We start from the raw sequence: 26,772 nt of genomic DNA, 5'->3' as shown, positions 1-26,772 counted from the left end.
TAATCTTCCCTGTGTCTGAGGACTCACTAGTAGTCTAGCATCCTGGATTCAGTGCTCCCTCCCCAGAATCTCCTTCTTGACTTCTGATGGAATAGTCCAGACTTCAGAGGTTGCTTGTCCTTAAATAGCTGCTGAGTGCTGCAGATGGTACAACTCACTGTTACCTTCCCAGATTGGTATAGGATCAAAAGAACATCGAAAATCAAGGTGGGCCCCCCAGGACTAGGTAGATTCTGGAGCCCTCTCCCCCAGGCAGACTCATCAAGCCAGGAGTGGGTCAATCAGCAGAGCTGTCTGCTTGCAGGGTGCCCCGGATTATGGCAAGGTCATTCATCTTGATGCGCTGCATCCCCCACCCCCAACATTCAGCAGCCATTCAGCAGCCTGCATTCAAAAAGCATTTTTAAATAGGAGTTGATTTTTAACAAAGGCCAAGGAATTCAACAGGAAAAGGATAGTCTTTTTTAATAAATGGTGCTAGAAGAAGACATACATCTAGGAAAAAATTAACCTCAACTGCTACTGCTACATCCACAAAAATCTGATATGGATTACAGATCTAAACGTAAAAGCTAAAACCGTTAAGTCTTGTAAAAAACAAAAATAATATTTTTGCAACCTTAGGATAGGCAAAGATTTCTCAAGCAGGACTTAAAAAAGCCATAAAAGGTGAACTTTATAAAGTGGATTTCATCAAAATTAAAAGCACTGCACATCAAAAGTCATGTTTGAGAAAATAAAAATCCAAGCAAAAGCTAAAACATATATGATTTATATATATATGACATTTTTATCAAATAGATGTATATGTATGTATACATGATAATAGACTTACATTCAGAATACATAAAGAATGCCTATAACTCAATAATAAAAAGAAAAACAAAGCCTGAAACATATATTTTTCACAAAGGAGGAATACAAATAGACAAAAAGCACATGAAAAAGTTCTCAATATAATTAATCAGCAGGGAAGTGCAAATTAAAACCACAACAATATACCACTTCACACCTTCACATCTACCAGAATTGCTATAATTGGAATGACTGGCAATACCAAGTGTTGAGGAAAATGTGGAACTGAAGCTGATACTCTACTGCTGATCGTAGTGTTAAAATGACACAATAAGTTTGACAACCTGTCCTAAAGTTAAAAATACCCCTTTTGACTCAGAAATTCAACTTCTACTAAGTAGAAGAAAAAATTAACATGTTTGTCCATAAAAATACCTGTAAAGAGAATGTTCACAGTAGGTTTACTCATAACAGCAAGCAAGGTAAACATCATAGAAGTGAATTGATAAACAAGGTGTGACACATTCATCCAATGAAATGCTATTCAAAAACAACAAAAAAGGAACACACATGCCAAAATACGGATGTATCTCAAAAATGTTATGTTGATGAAAGCAGCAGACACACAAGACTTCATATCCTATGGCTGCATTTAAATGTAGTTCTAGAAATACAGTTCTAAACAGCAGTGATAAAAAAGAGAATCTAGTGCCTTGTCTAGGGCAGCAGGGGACAGGATAGGAGAGGGAAACACAGGAACTTTTTGGAGAAGTACAAATGTTCCATATCTTGATTAGGGTGGTGGTTGTTACATGTTTGTTCACATGTATCAAAACTCATCAAACTCATCACTTAAAATCACTGCATTTTCAATATATAAAATTTCACCTCATTAAAAAAAAAAGAAAATGAAACAAAAGCAAGAGAATATGAAAAAATAATAACTTTAAAAATTAGTTCTTGGATATTAAATATATGATTACCAAACTAGATAGAAGATAGAAGTGTTGGAAAATAAAGTTGAGACAATTACTCAGAACATGAAGCAAATGGGAAAACAGATTAAAAAAAAAAGACAACACACATAGTGAATCAAGCCAAGAATTCAACAACCACCTTATAGACATTTCAAAGAAGAGAAAAATGAGAATAAATTGTAATAAATAGAATTGGAGAAAATTCCCCACAGTTGAAGGGAAATATGTACCTTCAAATAAAAAGGCTTCTAATTTCAAGGGGAATAAATGAAAAAAAGGCCCAAATGGAGACATTTATCCTAGCTCCGCTGAATGAGTTTACTGCAAGGAAAATAAACTCAGACCAAGACATGTCATGACAAATTTTCAAAGCATCAAGCATAACTAAAAATTTTAATCATTTCAGAGAGAAAAATAGTTCAGGCACCAACAAATCAAGATCAGACACTCATTCTCATGAGCAACAATGGAAGTTAGAAGATGGTGATGTCTTGAAAAGTTGGAAGAAACATAATTTTGTTTCTATACCCAGCCAAACTATCATTCATAATAGCAAAATAATAATTTACAGCCATGCAAACATTAAAAAATAAAATCACTATCCACATACCTTTATGAATACGTTTCTTTAGGATGTATTCTACCAAAACAGAGGAGAAAACAAAATAATAAAAGATGTGGGGTTAAGAAACAATGTATCTTACTCAAGAATTCAATGAATATAATCTACTATAGAAACTGCACAAAAGAACTAGAAAGTAATCTGTTCAAATTAAGCAAAAAGTAAATGGGCTGCAAGAGGAATGTCTTCAAACAGAGAAATAGCAGGGAGGTTCTCATACAAAGAATCAGAGGATGTGGTGAATAAAACACACGCATCTTTCCCCTCAAAGTAAGTACAAAGTACTCTGTGAAAGTGAGGAGGGCCAAAAACTATATAAGAAGTATATAATCCAAAAAATTAAGTGCACTTAACTATAGCATAATTTTTGTTATTGGAGAGGAAGAAAGAACTATCAATATGACATTAATATTATAAATCTTCTAATTAGTGTGGTACAGGGGTCATGAAATTAAAACATTGGGAAGGAAATGTATAATAGCATACGTCTTGGCTCTGCACTGAAGATTATTTACAAAACCATAATATTGTAGCATTTTACTAGTTTTTATACACATAAAGAAAGCAAAAAACAATTGCAGTTAAGAAACATACTGTTAACTGTGAATAACCTGATAATGTATAAGTAAAGGTGCATCTAAGAGAAAGTGGGAATGGATGTGGTTTCTGGGTGGTAAAGTAAAGTAGAGTCACTACTTTCCTCATTTTACCAAATAAGGAGCCAAATATATGTATTTTTGAAAGTTGATGTGAAAAATAATTAAGTTTACATATATTATTTGGAATTATAAAGTTAACCAATTTGAAAACTAAAAATTGTGATAACGATTCACAAATTTGTAGAAGAGAGGTTGTGGATGGTCTGGGCTATCTTAAGATGTCAATTTTTTAAAAAAGAGCACTTTAACTTATTATTCAACATACAGACCTAAAATTAGAAAAGGTTAAAAATGGTTATCTCTGAAGGAACAGGACTGAGGGTAGGGAGGATGAGACTGGGCTATTGCATTTTATTATGGAGTCCTTTTCTATTATGCCATTTGACCTTCAATTAGATATCTCTATCACTTAGGCAACTAAAAACCAAATAACCAAATAAAGAATATGCAAATAATTCAAGACTATAAAACAATAGCATAAAACATTTCATCAGTGTTCTGCTTCAGCTACCTCTTAGATGAGTACACATAAAAAGGCTGACACAGGACTTCCTAGGTGGCGCAGTGGGTAAGAATCTGCCTGCCAATGCAGGGGACATGGGTTTGATCCCTGCCCCAAGAAGATACCACATGCCGCGGAGCAACTAAGCCCATGCGCCACAACTATTGAGCCTGCGCGCTAGAGCCCGTGAGCCACAACTATTGAGCCCATGTGCCACAACTACTGAAGCCCACGCACCTAGAGCCCATGCTCTACAACAAGAGAAGCCACGGCAACGAGAAGCCTGCGAACCACAATGAAGAGTAGCCCCCACTCCCCACAACTTGAGAAAGCCTGTGTGCAGCAACTAAGACCCAACACAGCCAATTAAATAAATAAATAAATAAATAAATTTATTTTAAAAAAGGCTCACACATAACAAATACACACACACATAGATTTTTCCACTCGGTGCGTGGAAGAAAGCTAGTGAAAAAAACAACTGAGGTGAGAAACTAGTTGAGGAAAAACAACAATATTAGCAATTGGGTTTGAAAATTCACTCATTCAACTAATATCCTGAAGATCCTTATTTTAAGTCTGGTGTTTTTGCAGCTTTGGGGCCACCAGTGAACAGGACACAATATCTGCCCTCAAAGAACTTGACGTGGAAATGCATCACACAGGGGGAAAAATAGGGCAAACGATGCTTATTTCATTATGAACAAACAGCTTACACATTTCTTCAACTGCCTCATTTACTTTATATACTTTCCAATAAAAATTTGTCTTTTTGTCCCAAATAAAAACAAGGACAAGAGGCCTAGAAGAGCAACCGGTGACAACTCTAAAGTAACTTCCACTTGTTCACATTGTTGCGCTACACAAGGAATGTCACATCTCGACAACTGACTAAACCTTTGAAAGCAAGAAACACATCAAAGCAAGGGTGAATCTGTGTTGAGTAATGAAGAGCCGATTCCACATTCTCTAAGCTCCTCATTAAACCTTCCTTTGAAACAGTCAGGCAGTGGCTTCTTTCAAAGAGCTGCCTACCGTTCTCAAAGGACTCAGGTGTGTAGGGGGAGGGCGGGCTGTAGGTAGGGATGGAGGCAGTACTCAGCAGCCGGCAGATGCACCCGTGGCGTCTGTCACTCACGACCGAAGTGCGAGGCCGCTCGCTGCACCTGATCTTCCTCTACCTCCCACCAGCCCCAACCACTACGACACAGAAAACTGGGAAACCCAAATACCTGCCTCTGGGTCTGGGGACGCAGGCGGACACAAGGACAAGGGGATGGAGCTTCTACACAGGGCCCCAGAGCTGTCGCTGTGGCTGGTGTTGCCGCATTGCTTAGTGCACCAGGCCCTGCATCTTAGGTGCTTCTACAAAAGAGGCGGCTCCCGGAGTGCCTGGGAGCTCAAAGATTGCCCTTTGCCCGTGAGCTTAAGTCAGCCGGAGTTGCCAGCTCGGAATCCGGCCAGGAACGCGAGCCGGGAGCTCTCGGCTGACAGCTCCCAGCTCTCCTCCCGCCCCACCCTCCGCTCGGCCTTTTCCTCTGACCTCACAGCCTCCGCGACGGAACTCTAAGGAAAGACCCCGACGCCCGGGCGGTTTGCCCCTCGCCCACCCTGGCGACAAACTGTAGCGACCGAGGAAGAGATGCAGAACGGTTGGCGTTGTTGGCTGAGGGAATGGACGACGGGGAGTGTGGTGTGGCTGCGCACAGGAAGGGGGCCACAGAATTGGGAGAAGACTCTGTGGACCGCTCAGGCGTTTAGCGAGGACACCTCATTGGGTCCTTTCTCACGGCCTTGGTGAGCGGGAGGCTGTCCTTACGTGCTCCGGGTCGAGCTGCCGAGGTGCGCCTGTCCACCGATACATGTGAGTGTCGTCCACGGAGGGTCCCGGGGCATGCGGGTTGCGGTCGTAGGAGTCCCCGTCCCTTATTGACCTTCGGGAGGTAAGACCTGGCCTGCGGGGGAAGTCCGTTCACAGCAGCGCCAATCTTGGCACAAGGAAGTAGGGAAGAGCTTGGGAGCTTTTGAAGGAGCCAAGTTTGAGAAATGGGATGTGGGGCCGAGGAAGAGGATGTTACTGGGAGAGATAGATACACAAATAAGTTTACTTTTCTGTGTATGTGTGCGCTGGGGGGGGGGGGGGGGTGGAGAGCGCTGGGGGTCGGTGACAGGAATTCGTTCGTTCCACAAGTAGTTATTTAGCGCCCACCATGTTCCAAACACTGTTTTAGGCATCGGCAAAAACCAATGAACAAAACAGACAAAAATTCCTGTCTTCCTGTAGTTCGCATTTTATTGAGGAAGACGCATACTAAACAAAGAAAAACATGCTGTATCTTAGGTCGTAACGAGTGCTGAAAAGAAAACTAGTAAAGCAGGGAAGGAGGATGTAGGTTGAAATTTTAATGTGGCCACGGAAGATCTCCCTGAAAAGATTCAGTAAAGAGCTGACAGAAGCAAGAGAGTTCATCTTAAGGATATTTGGGGGACTTGCAGTCAGGCAGATGGACCAGACATTGCAAAAACCATCAGGCAGAAACTCTCCTGAACAGCAAGGAAGCCTGTCGGTCAGAGATGGGTTAAGGAACTAAAGCTGGAGAAAGAATCAGAGATCAGGAACAGGTGATGGAGGATCTTGAGGGCATCTAAGCCGTTGGAGGGTTTTGAGCAGTGGAGTGCTATTACCTCACTTCCTTTTTTAAAGGATATTTCTGGCTGCTTTCAAGAATAGACTGGAGGGAATAGGGTGGAAGAAAGACCAGTTAGGAGGCTTTTACATAAATCCAGAGGAGATACGATGGTGGCTTGACTAGTGGTGGTAAGAAATGGCCAGTCAGATTCTTAATGCTCTTAATTTAGGTATGTAAGAATTTAAATGGATGGTAAGTTAATTTTCTTTAATTAGGTTTGGGAAACACTTTTAAAAGTGACTTGTAGTGTGAGCTTGGAGTCACATAAATTAAAATCATGGCTTTACCATTTAATACTTGAATGGATTTAGACAAATCACGGAATTTCTTTGAGTTGATGAAACTGGAAATATTGCCTCACAGAGTTTTAAAGATTAAATGACAATGTATGTAATGTGCCAGGCCCATTAAAATAGTGGCTACTATTATTAACTGTGTTCTTGGATAAGAAATGGAAGATAGTAGTGAGTGCATCCATGAGTGGAAAGATTTGGTTAAATCCTATTGGAGAAAATCTGAGCTAGGTAAAAGATGACTTTGTTTGGTAAGAGGGCCGTGGGAGACCTAGACATACCCCTTTTAAAGAATTTTATGCATATATCACTGGACAAAAAGGTTTTCTGTGTTAATAGCCACAATATCTGAAACACATGGACTGTATCTCTTAGCCATACCCTCATAGCCATCCCTTAAGCCCTCCAGGATCCCTGGTGTCCTCATTAGTAAAGGGGAAGAAGGCTCTCTGGTGAATAAAGAAAAGAAATCAAGAATAAATAGAAATTTCCAGTTTTGAAATGTTAAGTCATAGGGATAATGTACAGCATGATGACTATAGTTAGTAATACTATTTTGCATATTAGAAAATAGCTAGGAGACTGGATCTTGATGGTTCTCATCACAAGAAAAAAATTGTAACTACACATGATAAAGGATGTTAACTGGACTATTGTAATGATTATCTTGCACCCCAATCAAAAATGGGCAGAAGACCTAAAGAGATATTTCTCCAAGTAAGACGTACAGATGGCCAAAAAGCACATGAAGAGATGCTCAACATCACTAATTACTAGACAAATGCAAATCAAAACTACAATGAGGTATCACCTCACAGAAGTCACAGTGGCCATCATCAAAAAATCTACAAATAATAAATGCTGGAGAGGGTGTGGAGAAAAGGGAACCCTCTTGCACTGTTGGTGGGAATGTAAATTGGTACAGCCACTATGGAGAATACTATGGAGGTTCCTTAAAAAATTAAAAATAGAGCTACAATATGATCTTGCAATCTTACTCCTGGGAATATATCTGAAGAAAACTATAATTTGAAAAGATACATGCACCCCAATTTTCGTTGAAGCATTATTTATAATAGCCAAGATATGGAAGCAACTTAAATGTCCATCAAGATATGAATGGATAAAGAAGATGTGTTCACACACACACACACACACACACACACACACACACACGTGCGCACACTGGAATACTACTTAGCCATAAAAAAAATGAAATAATATCATTTACAGCAACATGGATGGACCTAGAGGTTATCATATGAAGTGAAGTCAGACAAAGACAGATATATGATATCACTTATATGTGGAATCTAAAAATGAACTTATTTACAAAAAGGAAAGGTGGAGGGGGTAAATTAAGAATTTGGGCGTAACTTACAGTACTACATAAAAAACAGATAAAATAACACGGACCTGCTGTATAGCATGGGAACTATACTCAATATTTTGTAACAACCTATATGGGAAAGGAATCTGGAAAAGAATGTGTGTGTGTGTGCGTGCACGTGCATATATATATATATATCTGAGTTACTTTGGTATATACCTAAAACTAACAGAACATTGTAAATTAACTGTACTTCAGTAATAAAAGTCACACAGCTAATGAGTGGCAGAGCTGGAATTTGATTTCATTCCCTGAGCACATGTTTGAAAGAAAAGCAAAAAGAATAAAATGAACTCAGAAAAAGCATAGTTTTAGATCTTTCTATGTTTTTTTGAATTTATTATTTATTTATTTATTTATTTATTTAAGCTCTTTATTGGAATATAATTGCTTTACACTCTTGTACCAGTTTTTGAGGTACACCAAAGTGAATCAGCTGTATTTATACATATATCCCCATATCCCCTCCCTCCCGCGACTCCGTCCCACCTTCCCTGTCCTGGCCCTCTAAGGCATCACCCGTCGTCAAGTTGAAGATCTTTCTGTGTTTTGACGAAGGTTACTAAAAGATGCCTGGAATTACTGCCAGTATTTCAACATAATACAGGATGTAGCTAAGTGTAAGACAGCATTAGGTCAGTTAAATCAACCATGGTTTTTTCCTTAGTGGTACATAAATAATATGGCGTCTTATGATTGGAGCCATTTTACAATTGACAGCATCTTATATATGATGAAATACACTACTTAGAGTGTCTAAGGGGAATGTAAATTTTTACCTAATTGCAATTCTGAAACAATGAAATCAGATATTTTGAGAAATAGAGAATTGCTACCAAATTTTTGTAGAGTTCTGTGTACTATAAAGTAAAAATGAAAATCTGCACTTAAAACTTCCATTTCAAAGCAATAGTTTATGTTTGGTTCCTGACATGAAGAGACTAGGGTAGGGGATTTTTTAATTTTTAAAAAGTACTGGCAATTTAAAATCAAAGTGGGGAAGACTAGTGAAGAGTTTGCTGAGGTAAAGGGAAGTCATTTAGAAATTATAGGAATCTCAGAAATAGTCTTTTACGTGTGTGTTTTAATGATTCAGATGTAGTCTAAATTCAGGTATTTGGTAAAACCAGGTTAACCTGATTTTATGATTAGTGGCATCTTACAGTGGCATTTTAGGTTTGATGAAATACAGTGATTATGTTGAGAAGAACAGAATTTATGTGAAAGGGAAGAATAATTTAATACTTATCAAAAGCTTTTTGTCATAAAAAATGTTTATTTTTTTAAATTTAGTAGAGGAAAAAGAAAAAAAAAGACGACCCTTATTATCCAAATACAGTTAATAACTCTGTACTGTTTTCCTGTCAGTGTTTTAGATTTGTAATTACTGTGCATGCAGTTAAGTATTATATCAATTTTAATTGCATAATTTTAAAAAAAATTTTAGTACAGGCTAAGCCAGCATTCCCAAACTGTTTTAGAAAATACTAGTTCAAATAAATGTTAATAGGTGATCTTTGGTTAGTATTCCATGGCTGAATACTTTGGGAAATGCTTCATATTTATATCCTTTACAGAAATTATAGCTTGGACATTAAAAGAGCTAACTCCAGAATCAGACAGACCTAAGTTTCAATCCTCATTTGCTAACTAGCCACATGACCTGAGGCAAATTAATTTTAAGTCAAGTTTTCTTCTCTGTATAATGGAGGTAATTACTGTATTTGTATGATCTGTGTAAAGCATTTAGCCAGCCCTCAATAAATGCTCTGCAGGGTTACCTATTGTTATTATTATTAACTTTATCATCTGTGAGAAACTCTATAAGTATTAAAAGCTCCGAGGATACTAAGGAAACTTGAAGTTTTGAAATCCAGCAGGTACTCAATGTAAAATTGAGAATCACTGTGGAGCAGCTGGTACACAGTAGTGAAATGAGCACTGGGTTGAATGGTAAAACATTTGAGCTTTAGAAAGCGATGTTGTTAAGCTAACATTTTGCCCTAAACATAACCTCTTTTTAAAAAATTTCTCCAGTTTTCTGTGTCTCTGCAGTTTGTCTGAAGTGTAGTGAGTACGAGGAATGTGTTTAATTTTGCTTTCTACTATAAATCTGGAACATGCTCAAAATCAGGAACCATAAGTAAAATTTGGGTCATGAATGTGTTATTTATAAGGATCTGGCAGGTGACGTAAATGCCAAACAGGGAATGATAAAGTTTGTTTTGCCTTGCTTAAAGGCATTCACATTCAGTTGTTTCAAATACTGATCTGTCCGGTGACGGTGTATAATCCCTAGAAGAGACTAGAAATCAGGATCAAACCCTGAAGAAATTCAGCATTAAAGGAATAAGAAAAAGGAGCGCTAAAAGAAGATGCTAAAGAAGTAGGAGCTGAAATCAGGTGAAAGTATTCTCATTTTATAAATTAAGAAAATGAAGCGTAGAGAAGTAACTCTACCAAATTTGTCACACAGCCTGTACTATATGATTCAACCGGGGTTTGTTGGCTGTAAGTGCTTTTTTTAAAAAAAAACTATGCTCTCCTGCCGGTGCTAGCAATCATTACCTGCATATTACTAGAAAACATTGACATGAACTTATGCATCCTACTTGTATTTTTGAAAAGTTTAAATGACAGTTAATCAACAAGTACTAGAAAACCTGTTTCCAGAGCTTCTAATTCTAAAAGCAATACATAGCTTTTAATATTTGAAAATAGTTTTGTCAACACATGGACCTGATTAGAAGTTAATCCAAATTATCTCACAAGGCCTATTTTATATTGGCACCATGGATAATATTGCCAAGAAACCAGTTATCTAGGAATAGAGAAAAAGTAGATAGTCGATAACAGCTAGTGTGTTTTATAGTCATTCCTAAGTTTTGTTTTGCCAAGAAAACTTGACTATTGCCAGAGCAGTGATCGTACTAGCAAAAGATACTTACTTTCCTCTTTTTAATGAGGCTTCCCTTGTAGTGGAATTGTCATTTATATTGTGGTAGTTCAGATAGTTGAAAGTAACCTAATATATCAATATATGATAAATATTGTGAATGATAATTTTTGGAAACTTGAAAAATTATTATTACATAACCAATTGAGGACTCTGTTCATAAGTAATTAGAATGCAGAGCATTTTCAAGTTTCAGATTCACATTCTCTTTAGTTAAGTTTGTGATTCAGTGAATTTTTTTTTTTTTTTTTTTTTTTTTAGTTGTGGCGCACGGGCTTAGTTGCTCCGTGGCATGTGGAATCCTCCCAGGGCAGGGCTCGAACCCGTGTCCCCTGCATTGGCAGGCGGATTCCTTACCACTGCGCCACCTAGGAAGTCCAGTGAATTTTTTTAATAAAACTATTTGTAAAAGTAATTTTGGTTCACAGCAAAATTGAGCAGAAAGCATTCAGTGAATTTTTCTTTCTTTCTTTTTTTTCGTTTAAACCAGAACAATTTACATCATCCTCATAGAACAATTTTTCTCTTGGTATTCTTGGCCAGTAGTGCACCTTTGATAAAATGGTACGTACGCCCTATCCTGGATTGCTTTGCCTTCTGAGCTTATACCAGTCCTTAGCAGACCTTCATTAGGTGTTCAAACTGAAATCTGCTATATGCCATTGAGTATTTCTTCTTTGTGTACCATTTGTTTAAATAATCTCAAATCTGGTATCTTGAGAGTTCCCATAGTTATGATGACATCTGTGTGTGCAGAGATTTTCAGTTGGCTGTTGTCTTATTGTTTTTCCAAGACAGGATCCTTAGATATATTTTGCACAGTGTTATAAACACAAAATTTAGAATTAATGTTATATATTAATAGTTATCACCCCCCATGGACTGTATACCACTCAACAAAGAAATTTTTTAATATCAATCTCTATAATTTGTATTTTCATTATTTATTATGTCCTTCACCCTTAAGGAATCATAAAAAATCATACCTAAGGATCTAGAAAATATCATGACATTAGGTAACCCACTAAACTTTGAGCTTCTTGAAGGTGAGGATTGTATATGCATCCTATCTTTTTTTTGTTCCCAAAATTTTGTTTGGTACGTGACATAAAGTAAGTTAGCTGTGTACAAAAAAATCTCAGTTATTGTTTATGGTATCTCTTTTTGCCCTACGTGAACTCTGTGAGATACTGTTACTGAACCAGGTCCATTTGCCTAATGAGGAGCAAGCCAAAGGCTGAGAATATGAGGTTTTACAACCAAGAAAGTTTATTCACAAGACAGCCAAGCCAGGAGGCGGGAGAACAAGTCTCAGATCTGCCTGCCCAAAGGCGAGGGGGTTGGGATGTTTCCGGGGTAAGTAGGGTGGTCTTAGGCATGGGGAGAGGTGATTGGAGGTAGAGAAAAGGGTGAGGTAATCTTTGTTCTGCCCAGGTGCCATCTGGCTTATATGTTTCTGCATATTCAAAATAGAGGCATTTAGCATGATCTGAGGGTGTGGCTTTCTGACCCTCTGACTCTAAAAGGCCATCCTTTGAACACCTGTTCAGGCCCAGTTTTAGAGTCAATGGTCCGAAACAGCCCCAGTCAGCTCACACGGAGCCGACTCTAAGTTCCTGTGAAAACAACTGCTCTGTGAAGCTGGGAAGGTATGCAATTAAAGAGAAAAAAAGAAAGAAAAAGAATAACTAAAGCGTATGTAATCAGTGAGGGCAGTTTATAAGCAACAGGGTTTTAACAAGCTGTTCTCTTAACTGTTGTTCTGTAAGACAAGCTCAAGAATTTCTGTTAGTTATCAGCTTCTGTTAACTCTGTAGGGCATGGTTTCAATGTATAAAATTGTCTACATTTTACAGATAAACTGAGGCCCAGAAAGGTTAAGTAAGTTGTTAAAAGTCACACAACCGTTAAGTCTCAGAGGAGCAAAGGGAACGATTTGATCCAAGCTCTGTGCGATTTACAAGTCCATGTTCTTTTTATTAAATTGCTTTTTCTTATTAAAAGCAGTCTGTGTGATTTAGAAGTCCATGTTCTTTTTATTAAATTGCTTTTATCTTATCTTGTAATAAATTCTAAATATTCTCTGTAAGGAAGAGGTGATAAAGTATGTAACTTATGGTATTGTGATGATTAAATTAGTTAAGATTGTGAAGTGCTTAGAAAAGGACCGGGCATATACTAAAGATAAAGTAAACACCAGGTATTATTACCTAATAATACCTAAAGGAAATTCGAGATGGCTTCATCCATAATTAGTTTCTATATGAATGGTTGAGTAGGATCCCTCTCTGTTCTCTGTTTTAAGACTTCATGGCTTATATATGTGTTTTCCACTAACATTTCTCTGTTACTAACATTGTTTTCTTTTTTCTTCTTTATTTCTCATGTTTTGTTTGTCGAATTGTTTGGTTAAAAATAAATTCATTTTTACTGAGTGTTTCAGGTGATATATGTTTCTAAGTCCTGGTTTTATTTACCAATTTGCAGTTAAAAACTAGACCTTAATCTAAGCAAGTATATTTAAACTTATGGCTAAGGATCTAAATTATACTCATTTTTGTAATATATTAATATAGTTAAATAAATATATTAAATATATTTATATACAAAACATATTAGTGCCCTGCAGTGTTTAATATGAAACCATAAGAATTATCTAAAAGTTGGATGCTGTTTTACATGCTTGTTTTTATTTGAGTAGAGATACATACATTTGATTTATTCTTCAATAACCAATTATCTTCTTTTATATGTCAGTGAAGTATGTTTATTGAACATTTTTATTGAGAAAAAACTCCCTTGTGGTTTACTTATAAAAATGTTTAAAGCTGATTGTTAAACTATCTCCTACCAGATGAATTATTAACTTGTCTTAACTAGCTGTATTTCTTTTCCTGTTTTCAGTTTGTGATGATAGTATTTTGGTTGCACTGGAATGACAAGTCTTTTGATTTTGTATTTCCTAATCTCCTCACACTGTTAGAGAAGAAAGATTTTGAGGGTTATTCTGTTTTATCACCTCCTTTTATCACATTGTTTCCTCTTACCTGTACGTGTGTTTATATGTTCAGCTCATTTGTGTTTCTATGTTTTGAAACATGGCATTCTCTTTTCCTAAACTTAACGTGTACTTCAGTATGTATCGCAGAACTCATGTTTTATTTAACTCCTTTTTGTAGCTGTGTTTTTCAGGTAGTTAATAGGTTTGTCTCAGTAAAATTATACATTTTTTTTTTCTCTTAGACTAGGATTTATTATCTCTATTTTGCAAATTACTTTTAGTCTTAGTTTTGAAGCTGTTTTTTGTGAGTCAGGGCATGTGTTTCATGTTTGGTTTTATAAGCAACGTGGCTGGTATTTGTGAGGTGACGTTATGGACCTCCTGTTGAATTTATGGGAACTATTTTACACTTAAATCTATTTCGTATCAGTTAAAATACAAGTTTACTAGGGTTTTTTCTAAAGTGTATTGCCAATTTCACATTCATCTTAGTATCACTCATCAGATTTTTAATTGCCAGGGAAACGAAAGTTACAAATTATGCCAAATCAAACACTCATTATTTTACTTGTTTGCGATAGCTGTATTTCACCTATTGAAATATATTTGATCATTACTTATGTTAGACTAAAATAGAAGGATGTCAAACTAAAAGAATGCTTAACTGGGATACTAAAAGTTCAGAAAAACATAGCTTTTTTACTTTAACTTTCATCATATGTCCATTTGTATTTTTCTCTAAGATTCCCACTTTGCAGAGGAACAACAACAGGGTGTTCTGTATTCACTTTTGGTAAAAATTGGCAGAATTTAAAAGATTATATCCTCATTTTCATTTTTGTACCTTTTTTTCTCTGTATTTTCTAAACTATTAAATAATAGTCCATGGAGCAGTTTACTGTGACTTTTCCAAATTAGCCACCCCCGCCCATTTATATTTTCTTCATTACTAGCAACTTTATTTTTATAGGGTTTTTAAAATTGCTTCCATATCATAAATTGTCAATTTTAGCATAAACTTTTTTGGGATTGGTTTTCTTTTTATAAAAAAAGTAAACATCTCAGAATGTACTTCATACAGGATGGTTATTGCCTAATAATTTGAAATTTTAAAACAATCTTATGTTATTTGTTCACTACTAGTCAATTTTTTTATCAAAAAATTTCACCATTTATTGAGTATGCATCATTTATTTAAAATTAGAATTATTTCAGCAATGCTTGTGGCATACTTTGAATTATAAATTGATGTTAAACTAGGTAAAAAGAGCAATTCATAGAATTGTTAATGGTTAACCCCTGTCTTTTGTCATGGTGACTATTTGTCTTAATATTTGGCAGTTTGAACTTTAACATCATGAATTAATCTCAGAATTTTGCTCACATATGCATTTTTTTGCATATTGATATGTTTTCTAATTTCTGTGAATTATCATAAAATAAAAATTCTAATTCTGTTTTCTTTTACAAAGGATACAGTATATATATACTGACATTACTTCTGATTAGGTATATGATTAATACTGGTTTTCCTAATTGTTGATCTTTTCTTTTAATATTTGTCTTTCCTAATTTACATGTTCTTCCTTACATTGTAAGTTTGTACATAATTAAATAAATAGTATAAATATCCAATATACGAAAGAAACATATAAAGAAGGAATTCAGGTGGAACTCAGGTGTGGTACTCAGTTATTCCTTAGTTAAGGTTGTTATTAGTCTGTTCCTTAGTGTTCCTATCTTATGTCATAATACTCTTCGGTATTTTAAAGCTTTCTTTAAAACTTTTCAACCTAAAATGTGATTAAATAGCATGTTTTCTGCTTTTAGGAAAAATTGATTTTCTTTTCCAAACAGAATGAAGAATTAATCTGTCAACATTTCTTCCTCTTGTTTGGTTTATTGCTCTTCAGAGGAAAAGTCTTTTTCCAACATATTATTCTGTTATGGTAGAAAACGTTTTTCCTTTCAGATTGCTTATCCATGGTGTCCTGTACAATAAATTTATTCATTCTACAGTATAATGTACCACTTTCATTTTTTCATGTAGGATTTTCTGCCGTTTCTTGGCAAAAATGGCAACCAGTGATGCTGTTCTGAAGAGACTAGAACAGAAGGGTGCAGAGGCAGATCAAATTATTGGATATCTTAAGCAGCAAGTTGCTCTTCTTAAGGAGAAAGCAAGTAAGAAAATTTGAATATTTAAATTTTCTAGGGAGATAACTTAAAATGAATTCATATATTGACGGAGCAAAAAATATGTTTACCACATATATTATTACTTCATAAGCTTGATGACTTCTATATTCCTGTAATATTATGAGTGAAATAATATTACAGGATTAAGATAAATTAGAATTGGTGTATAGTGAATATGTGATATTTAGAGAAAACAATGTATTATTTTAAGACTAATAAAGGTAAATTAATATTTAAAATAAGTTGGTGTAGAATTACAGATTAAAAGTGAAGAAAATTGGGTGAAATCAAATATGAACTCAAATATCTCCTCTAACCTTGTATAGAAGAAAATGTGTACTTTCATATTACTCTCTGCTAGGGTATTTTCTGAAATGACTTTTTCATTTTTTCCAGTGCTTAAGCTTTACCTAGAAATTGCTATGATGTATACAAAAAATATCAAATTTGAATTTCTGCTTTTAGAATTTAGGTTATTTTTTGTTTTGTTTGTTTATTTTATTTTATTTATATAAGTATATTTTATTTTATTTATATAAGTATATTTTATTTCTCAATAGCCAGTGTTAATGTTATAAAAATTCCAAAATCTTTTACCATCACTTAAGAAATGAATGCTTTTCTTTGCTACATAAAACTGTGAATGGCTTATAGAATCCTACATTTGTTCTCTAAAAATTTTTCCCTTTATCAGTTTTTTCTTAATTTTAAATACTGTTTTAATTATTTTTATGTTTTGTAAACATTGTTACTATTTTTCTTAAAATTTTAAAAGGTTTTTTCTTATTAGTTTTGTAAATTCTTAGTATTTCTTTCCATTAATAAGGTGAGGAGGTTAGAGATGTATATAATATAGAGAAGAATTAAAAAGGAAGTTATTTGAATAGTAGTAATAATAGAAATGTGTATTTCAGTGAGTAAATACTTAGGCAGGACTATACTGCCTGACATATGAGAAGGTCACATGGTACATGGTTCACATACATGGCATCACCAAAAATGCAACAAGTATAATACAGATAGATACAATAGTGTACCTTTGTGTAGGCAACTCAGATACCAAAAGCAGCTTTCAGTCATGTTTTTGATTTACTCAGAATGATGAATAATTCTTTAGGTAAACGTCTGGAACAAAACAAAGTACAGTCTACTCTTGACTTATGTGGTACTTGATTCCTAGAAAATTCAGTGTATAATGAAAATGTTTAAGAATGTTTATATATAAAAAATAATTAGGATCTAGGCTCAAATAATTAACAGGATTTTCATCTATATAAATGTACAGTGGGTCACTGCAAAATCCTGCAGAATGTAGGATGGTTCTTCATTTTACAGGAATATCTAGCATATTGCAGGACATCTGGCGTCCCTGACCCCAGCCCAACAAATGCCGGTAATGACTCCCATTGTTTGTAACAACCAAAAATACTCCCACAGATTTTCAAAATCCCACTGAGGGAGCGGTACCAACCCCACTGAGAATCGCTGTTTTTCTTTTATATTTTTGTTTACCCCATTGCTCATCTGTAACACACATGGTATGTATTGAGCAAATTTTTGAAGTTATTTCACTCATTAAATGTTTAACCAGCTCATCTTTTGAGACATTAGGAGTAAAAGATTATTCAGTTCCTTTTACAAACTAATGACCAAAAGGAAGAGATGAGAATTTTTTTTTATTGTTTGGTATCATTATTAGATCTTAGACTTTTTAAAAAAGTTTAATATATCTAATATTTGTCTCTCTTTCTTATAGTTAATCTGTTACTAACACTCTGAGCCAGGTTCTTAAATTGTCATAAGCATTTTTGTAAAAGCTAAGAAAATGATTGATAAACAAAACCTTTTATGTTATTACTTCACAGATTTTTTCCCTTTTTCTGTCTCTCTCTTTTAAATATCATGCTATTTTAATAAATACTAAACTGATATAAAGGAACTGGCCAAACATTTGGTTACTAGCTTTGTTTATATTGGCTATGCTTTTTTTAAGTAGTATTTATAAGAAATCTTTTAGGAAACACAGCTGTATCTTAACTGGTTGTTCTTAATCCCAGTTTTGCAGGCAACTTTGAGAGAAGAGAAGAAACTTCGAGTTGAAAATGCTAAATTGAAGAAAGAAATTGAAGAATTGAAGCAAGAGCTAATTAAGGCAGAAATTCAAAATGGAGGTGATTAATTATAGAAATGATAGGTTCTTTTGATTCATAATAATAATTATTATATTGTCTATTAAGTTAGATTTTATGCTTGGTTACTCAAGCGTTCATGAATTTATCCTCTTATATTGAAGAGAAAATACAGACTTAGAAAAGGCAAATAAATGATCTTGCCTAAGATGCAAAAAGTATAAAGCTGGAGCTCAGAAAGCTACGCTTATAATCTCTCTACTGTGATCATCACTATTCCCTTGATCATCATCAACTTTATCACTGTGTAGTTGTTGAAAATAAACGATATTAATATTTAGTTAACATTTACTAAATTTTGCTTTATGCCAGGCACTACATGACAAGTGCTTCATATACGTTGTATATTTTATCCTTAAAATTACATGTACACAAATATCCTTGTTTTATACATTGACGCTTAGAGGTGTATAGTAATTTGCCTGAAATCATACTATTTTTTAAGCTATCCAAGTCAGCAGGTAATTATCATTTCAACTGTTATGTTGTAAATAAAATGAAAATTTTTATTGAATTATTTTAAAGGTTTCTAGATAAATTCACATTATTATAAAATAGCGTTAATAGTAATAGTAGTTCTGGGACTTCCCTGGTGGTCCATTGGTTAAGTATCCGCCTTCCAAGGCAGGGGACTCGGGTTCAATCCCCGGTCTGGAAACCTAAGATCCCACATGCTGCGAGGCACCCGTGCGCATGTCTACAACTAGAGAGCCTGCACGCCACAACTAAGACCCAGCAAATAAATGCAGCCAAATAAATAAATATTTTAAAAAAATGGTAATAATAGTTCTGTTATAATTTCGAAGTACCACAAGTCAAAGCATTTATCTTGTAGAAAATTCTTCCTAAGTAAATTAAGGAGGCCCAGATGTAGTGAAACCCTCTTTTACTACTTACTTTTGACCTTTAGTCTGTCAGTAAGTTATTCTGAATGCTCTAGTATGCATTCTACCATTGCTAAATAAAAATAAGAGGAAAAAGACCCAATAATGTATGCTTAAAACTATCAACTGGAGAGAATATTATTTGTCAATGGAAAATAGTTGATGTTTCTCAGGATTAGGAGATTTGGAATATAGGTGCAGAATTAAATAAACAGCCAAAATGTTAGTGTAAAACTGCTTTTCATTTCTCCCAGTTTTAGAGGATTGCCCTATAAACGTTAAACTTTTAAACTGTGATCTTATTAATGAAATGCTGAAGTGAACAGTTTGAATTAAATTACTGAATTCTGTCTTGGTGAAACATAAAATAGGGATAGATAGAGCTTCACATTACTTAAAGAAACAATAGCCTCCAAGGAACTTTAAAAATACCTCAGAAAAGTGGGTTGAGTATTGGCTGAAATATAAGCCACATCAGAATCCCTCACAAGATTATATTCTTCCATGTTCACTAGGTAATGAGTATGCTTTTAACACTGCTGAAGCAATTTTCTTTGCTTCTTTAAAATGTTTTTTGAAATAGAGTTATGGGCAAGTAATGCTGCCATCTCTCCATTACTTCTGGTATAAAAGTGACTATTACTGAACACCTTTTCAGTTGATTGTTCAATTTAAGAGAAAACCTAAGTGAAAAACATGCCACCTTTCCAAACTGTGAGTGGGTGTAGTCTCTGGAGACAGACAACCTGGGTATAAATTCTTATTTCCCTAACTCACTATGTGTGTGATGGGCCAATTTCTTAACTTCTGTATGGCTTGGGTTGATCATCTGTAAATGTGGATGTAAATAAAACTTACTGCTTAGAGTATTGATGAGAATTATAAGAGTTAATTCAGATAAAGCATTTTGAAAAGTATCTGGAACATAGTAAGTTCATAATAAATATTAGCTTATATTGTTGTTATCTGTGATTTTCTCAGTTTACTCATCAGTGATTGAAGGAGAATAATGTGTTTATTTTTTTATGATTAAAATATACTTAATTTTTTGGCAGCCTTTTTACAGTCTCAGATAGTAAAGACATGATAATCGTCTACACTGAATTTCCTTTTTAAGAAGAGTTCAAATTCTGTCATGTGACCCAGCAGTTCCACTCCTGGTTATATATCCAAAAAACCAAAAACACTAATGCAAAAAAATACACGCACCTCAATGTTCATAGCAGCATTGTTTACGATTGCCAAGATATGGACGCAACCTGACTCAGAGCGTATTATGCTAAGTGAAATAAGTCAGACAGAAAAAGGCAAATAACTCTGTCACTTATAGGTGGAATCTAAAAATTACAACAAACTAGTGAATATAATAAAAAGGGAGAGGGGCAATATAGGAGTTGGGGATTAAGAGATACAAACTATTATGTGTAAAATAAGCTACAAGGATATGTTGTACATCACAGGGAATATAGCAATATTTTATAATACTATAATGGAGTATAATGTTTAAAAATTGTGAATCACTGTATTGTACATCTAACATAATATACATCAACTATATTTCAGTTAAAAAATAGAGTTCATATTTGTTATTCACGGTTTCATAGTTTTCCATTTGTTTGTTGTGTAATATAAACGACATTATGTCATTTTCTCTCTCAGTAAAACAAATACCATTCCCATCTGGTATTCCACTCCAAGCTGACTCTGTGGTTTCTGAAAATGTGATACAGTCTATACCAATAACAACCGTATCTTCTGGTGCCAAAGAGCAGATAAAAGGAGGAGGAGGAGAAGAAGAAAAGAAGATGAAAGAGAAAATTGAGAAGAAAGGTATTTTTTTTTTTTTTTTTGATTGCATTGGGTCTTCGTTGCTGCGCATGGGCTTTCTCTAGTCGTGGAGAGCAGAAGCTACTCTTCATTGTGGTGCGCAGGCTTCTCAGTGCGGTGGCTCCTCTTTGTTGTGGAGCACAGGCTCTAGCCGCGCAGGCTTCAGTAGTTGCAGCACGTGCGCTCAGCAGTTGTGGCACATGGGCTTAGTTCCTCCGAGGCATGTGGGATCTTCCTTGACCAGGGCTCAAACTTGTGTCCCCTGCATTGGCAGGCAGATTCTTAACCACTGCACCACCAGGGAAGTTCTAAGAAAGGTATTTTTAACAGTTGAAGTTATTTGGCACTTGACTGGTTTATCAGATGTCAACATTTTTGATAATAATAATAATGGTGTCAAGAAGAATGTTCATACTTTTACGAACTGGAGTAAAGTTAGGAACACTAGGATAATGGAACATAGAAGCTGGGTCCTAAAGGATGACAGGGTAAGAATGTGGCATTTGAGGTTGAGGGACCCACGTAACTAAAAACAGAAAGTAGAGATTAAGTATAGAGGCCCATATGTAGTTTGGTATGACTGAATTTAGGTATATATATAGGGGATAGTTTCAGAGAAATCACAGGTAGAAAATTAGCTTAGGACCAGTTGTGAAGATAGAAAAAGGATATTCTAGTCAAAGCAGAATGTCTGAAGTAGCATGGGAGTATTAAGGTTTTAGGAGCCCATAGATCTGAAGTAGAAAGTATATCACTGTCCACTTAGGCAACTAGAATAGAAATCTTACAGTCAACCTTAACTTATCCCTGTCCCTCAATTTTCACATCTAATTGGCTACCAAAGCCTATGCAAGCATACCTCGGAGACATCGTGGATTCAGTTCCAGACCACCGCAATAAAGCAAATATCACAAGAAAGCAAATCACAAGAATTTTTTGGTTCCCCAGTACATATGAAAGTTATGTTTACACTGTACTGTAGTCTGTTAAGTGTTCAATAGCAGTGTGTCTAAAAAAATAATATACATACCTTAATTAAAAATTCTTTATTGCTAAAACATGCTAACCATCATTTGAACCTTCAACAAGTCATAATCTTTTTGCTGGGGGAGAGTCTTTTTTCCGTGTTGATGGCTGCTGACTGATCAGGCTCATGATTACTGAAGGTTGGGTGGCTGTGGCAGTTTCTTAAAATAATACAGCAATGAAGTTTGCTGTATTGATTAAATCTTCAGCTCACAAACTATTTCTCTGTAGCACACAACGCTGTTTGATAGCATTTTACCCACAGTGGAACTTCTTGCCAAATTGGAGTCAGTCTTCTCAAACCCTGCCATTGCTTTTTCAACTAAGTTTATGTAATATTCTAAATCCTTTCTTATCATTTCAGCAGTCTTCACAGCATCTTCACCAGGAGTTGATTCCATGTCAAGAAACTACTTGTTTTGCTCATCCATTAGAAGCAACTCCTTATCCATTAAAGTTGTATCATGAGATTGCAGCAATTTAGTCACATCTTCAGGTTCCACTTCTAATTCTAGTTCTCTTGCTATTTCCATCACATCTGCAGTTCCTTCCTCCACTGAAGTCTTGAACCCCTCAAGTTATACATGAGGATTGGAATCAGCTTCTTCTGAACTCCTGTTAATGTTGATATTTGACCCCTTTCCATGAATCACAAATGTTCTTAATGGCACCTAGAATGGTGAATCCTTTCCAGAATATTTTCGATTTAGTTTCCTTAAATGCATCAGAGGAATCACTGTATATGGCAGCTATAGCTTTAAAAAATGTATTTTTTTTTTTTTAAGAAAAAAAGATAAAAAATGTATTTCTTAAAGAATAAGACTTGAAAGTCAAACTTACTTTTTGATCCATGGGCTATAGAATGGATGTTGTGTTAGCAGACGTGAAAACAACCTTAATGTCATTGCACATCTTTAGCAGAGCTCTTGGGTGACCAGGTGCATTGCTAGTGAGCAGTAAGTAACATTTTGAAAGGAATCATTTTTGTGAGCTCAAAGCCTCAACAATGGGCTTAAAATATTGCATTAACCATGTTGTAAACAGAGTTACTATCATCAGGCTTTGTTGTTCCATTTATAGAGCACAAGCAGAATAGATCTAGCATTATTCTTAAGGGCCCTAGGATTTTCAGAATGGTAAATGAGCATTGACTTCAAGTCACTAGCTGCATTAGACCCTAACAAGAGAGTCAGCCTGTCCTTTGAAGGCAGGCATTGACTTCTCTCTTGCTGTGAAAGTCCTCGATGGCATCTTCCTCCAATAGAACGCTGTTCCATCTGCGCTGAAAATCTGTTGTCTGCTTTAGCCACTTCATTAATTATCTCAGCTAGATCTTCTGGATAACTTGCAGCTTCTGTGTCAGCAGTTGCTGCTTCACCTTGAATTTTTATGTTATGGAGACAAACTTCTTTCCTTAAATCTCATGAACCAAGTGCTGCTAGCTTTAAACTTTTCTTTTTTGCAGATTTCTCATCTCTCTCAGGCTTTACAAAATTGAAGAGAGAGCTTTACTCTGGATTAGGCTTTTGCTTAAGGGAATGTTATGGCTGGTTTGCGCTTCTGTCCAGGCAACTAAAACTTTCTCCATATTAACAATAAGGCTGTTTTGCTTTCTTATCATTCATGTCTTCACTGGAGTAGCATTTTTAGTTTTCTTCAACAACTTTTCTCTGCATTCCAAGTTGGCTGTTTGGCACAAGAGATCCAGCTTTTGGCCTATCTTGGGTTTTGGTATGCTTTCCTCACTAAGCTTAATCATTTCTAGCTTTTGAATGTGAAGAATATGTGACTCTTCCTTTCACTTAAACAGTTAGGGCCATTGTAGGGTAATTAATTGGCTTAATTACAATTTGTATCTCAGGGAATAGGGAGGCCTGAGGAGAGGGAGAGAGACAGGGTTGGCTGGTTGGTGGAATAGTCAGAGCATACACATCATTTATTAAAGCGTTTTATATGAACATGGTTTGTGGTATCCCAAAACAATTACAATAGTGACATCAAAGATCACAGACCACAGATCACCATAACAAATATAATAATGATGGAAAAGTTGGAAATAGTGGGAGGATTACCAAAATGTGACATAAAGACACGAAGTGAACAAACGCTATTGGAAAAATGGTGCCAAGAGACTTGCTTGATGCAGGGTTGTACACATATACAATTTGTAAATAATGCAATTATCTGCAAAGCACAATAAAGGGAAGCACAATAAAATCAGGTATGCCTGTAATTGTTACCACCCAAACATTTCTGGAGCCTAACTCTGTGCCTCCATTTTGTTAGGTGCTACCAGGTAGTTCAGGTTCTCATGATCTCATCTGAATTAATGTTAAAGCCTTGTGTTTTCTAGTTTATCCTTACCTTGTTGCTAAAGCTGTTTTTCTCGTCATAAATCTGACTCCTTTTTTTACTTAACTTTATTCCTTTCTGGACTTCATTTTCCCAGTTATGTCTAAAACTGTGGTTTTATAATTCATTATACATGCCTCTCATAGTACTTAAGCTCATTAAAGATTTTTTTGGAAAATGTAAAATGGCTGAAAGATTTGTGAACTGACTTAAACCATTTTAGCACTTGTCAATTCCTTTTGGTAAGCATCAGTAGTCTCTGTTAGAAGTAGTTAGGGGCTGTACATCCTCTCCTATATCACTTCACCACTAGGTGGTATGGTTACAATGAAAGCAAGTCAGACTAATTCTTTCACTTTACGAATTTTATTAAGTAGGCACAAAATAATCATGCAGTCTGTTCTTTTTTTTTTTAACAGCTTTTATTGAGATACAGTTAACATACAATAAACTGCATACATTTAGAGTGTACAATTTGGTATCCCAGTCTCCCAATTTATTCTCCCCCGACCCTCCCCGCTTTCCCCACTTGTTGTCCATATGTTTGTTCTCTACATCTGTGTCTCTATTTCTGCCTTGCAAACCAGTTGATTTGTACCATTTTTCTGTATGCCGCATATATGTGTTAATATACAATATTTGTTTTTCTCTTTCTGACTCACTTCACTCTGTATGACAGTCTCTGGGTCCATCCATGTCTCTACAGATGTCCCAGTTTCATTGCTTTTTACAGCTAAGTAATATTCCATTGTATATATGTACCACATATTTTTTATCCATTCATCTGTTGATGGACATTTAGGTTGATTCCGTGTCCTGGCTATTGTAAACAGTGCTGCAGTGAACATTGGAGTGCATGTGTCTTTTTGAATTATGGTGTTTTCTGGGTATGTGCCCAGCAGTGGGATTGTTAGGTCATATGATAACTCTTATTTTTAGTTTTGCAAGGAAACTCTATACTGTTCTCCATAGTGGCTGTTTCAGTTTACATTCCCACCAGAAGTGCAAGAGGGTTCCCTTTTCTCCACACCCTCTCCAGCATTTACTGTTTGTAGATTTTCTGATGATGCCCATTGTAACTGGTGTGAGGTGATACCTCATTGTCGTTTTGATTTGCATTTCTCTAATAGTTAGTGATGTTGAGCAGCTTTTCATGTGCCTCTTGGCCATCTGTATGTCTGCTTTGGAGAAATGCCTGTTTAGGTCTTCTGTGCATTTTTTGATTGGGTTGTTTTTTTGATATTCAGCTGGATGAACTGTTTATATATTTTGAAGATTAATCCTTTGTCTGTTGATTTGTTTGCAAATATTTTCTCCCATTCTGAGGGTTGTCTTTTCATCTTGCTTATAGTTTCCTTTGCTGTGCAGAAGCTTTGAAGTTTCATTTGGTCCCACTTATTTATTTTTGTTTTTATTTCCATTAGTCTAGGGATTGCATCAAAAAAGATGTTTCTGTAATTTACGTCGAAGAGTGTTCTTCCTATGTTTTCCTCTAGGAGTTTTATAGTGTCTGGCCTTACATTTAGGTCTTTAATCCATTTGGAGTTTATTTTTGTGTATGGTGTTAAAGAGTGTTCTAATTTCATTCTTTTACATGTAGCTGTCCCGTTTTCCCAGCACCACTTATTGAAGAGGCTGCCATTTCTCCATTGTGTATCCTTGCCTCCTTTGTCATAGATTAGTTGACCGTAGTTTTATCTCTGGGCTTTCTATCCTGTTCCATTGATCTATATTTCTGTTTTTTTCATGCAGCCTGTTTTTATAAGTTTGATGAAGTCCCTCCTCAAAGAGCAGTACATTACTGTGACTGCAGGATCAGTCCACCTTTTGGTCAAACGAGACACCAAAGTCTTCCTTTGTAAGAGGAGGGAGCACATAAGACCAAGTGGAGATCCCGGTCTAGAGTGCCTCTGTTCAATAGAACTTTTTGTTCTGTATAGCTGCATTACCCAACACAGTAGACAGTAGCCACATGCGGCTGTTGAACATCTGAAATGTGTCTAGCATGACTAAAGAACTGAGTTTTTAATTATTTTAAGTTTAAATGTAAACAGCTGTATGGGGTTGGCAGCTACTGTATTGGACAGTGCTGGAATAGAAGGCCGTTCCGTTGGTGTTTGCCTTCTAAGATGGCTAGATTCCAAAATTCTGTTCACGCAAGGGCTGTGGCACCCATACAGTCTTTTTATACTGCCGCTTATGAGCATCACTCATTTGTTAATGAAACATTTCTAAAATCCCTTGTGATGACTAACAGAGTTCTTGGTGTAGATTTTGATATTTGGCATCACCTCTGGAAAGTGGATTCCTGATAAAGGTATTTCAAATACCTAAGAGAGTAAAGCTTAAAAATATATATGAAAATAGGTCTATCATACTATTATAGTAGTATGTATGTAGTATTTTAAAA

The 26,772-nt window shown here is 35.6% G+C and overlaps 2 protein-coding genes across 6 annotated transcripts in view; one reads left to right on the top strand and one right to left on the bottom strand.

Annotated features, from left to right (window-relative positions):
* Positions 1 to 5,074, bottom strand: part of TBCK (TBC1 domain containing kinase) — a 207,560-nt gene extending 202,486 nt beyond the window's left edge. For all 3 annotated transcript variants that reach the window (XM_057704686.1, XM_057704688.1, XM_057704687.1), the window contains exon 1: positions 4,792 to 5,074. The gene's annotated coding sequence lies outside the window, so the exon portion shown is untranslated. The remainder of the gene's footprint in view (positions 1 to 4,791) is intronic.
* Positions 5,075 to 5,262: 188 nt separating this feature from the next.
* Positions 5,263 to 26,772, top strand: part of AIMP1 (aminoacyl tRNA synthetase complex interacting multifunctional protein 1) — a 36,161-nt gene continuing 14,651 nt past the window's right edge. The window contains exons 1-4 of one of the 3 annotated variants that reach the window (XM_057704690.1): positions 5,263 to 5,419; positions 15,936 to 16,069; positions 18,142 to 18,255; positions 20,817 to 20,987. In XM_057704690.1, coding sequence (XP_057560673.1) covers positions 5,418 to 5,419; positions 15,936 to 16,069; positions 18,142 to 18,255; positions 20,817 to 20,987 — 421 coding nt within the window. In that variant the 5' untranslated portion in view covers positions 5,263 to 5,417. Of the gene's footprint in view, positions 5,499 to 11,429; positions 11,449 to 15,935; positions 16,070 to 18,141; positions 18,256 to 20,816; positions 20,988 to 26,772 lie in introns of those variants that run through there. The other 2 variants (XM_057704691.1, XM_057704692.1) reach the window with 2 other exon arrangements.

This window comes from Hippopotamus amphibius, chromosome 13 (genome assembly GCF_030028045.1).
Source record: "Hippopotamus amphibius kiboko isolate mHipAmp2 chromosome 13, mHipAmp2.hap2, whole genome shotgun sequence".
Classification (NCBI taxonomy): Eukaryota; Metazoa; Chordata; class Mammalia; order Artiodactyla; family Hippopotamidae; genus Hippopotamus; species Hippopotamus amphibius.
The sequence above is the reverse complement of the archived record's forward strand: the minus strand, read 5'-3'. Positions and strand labels throughout refer to the sequence as shown.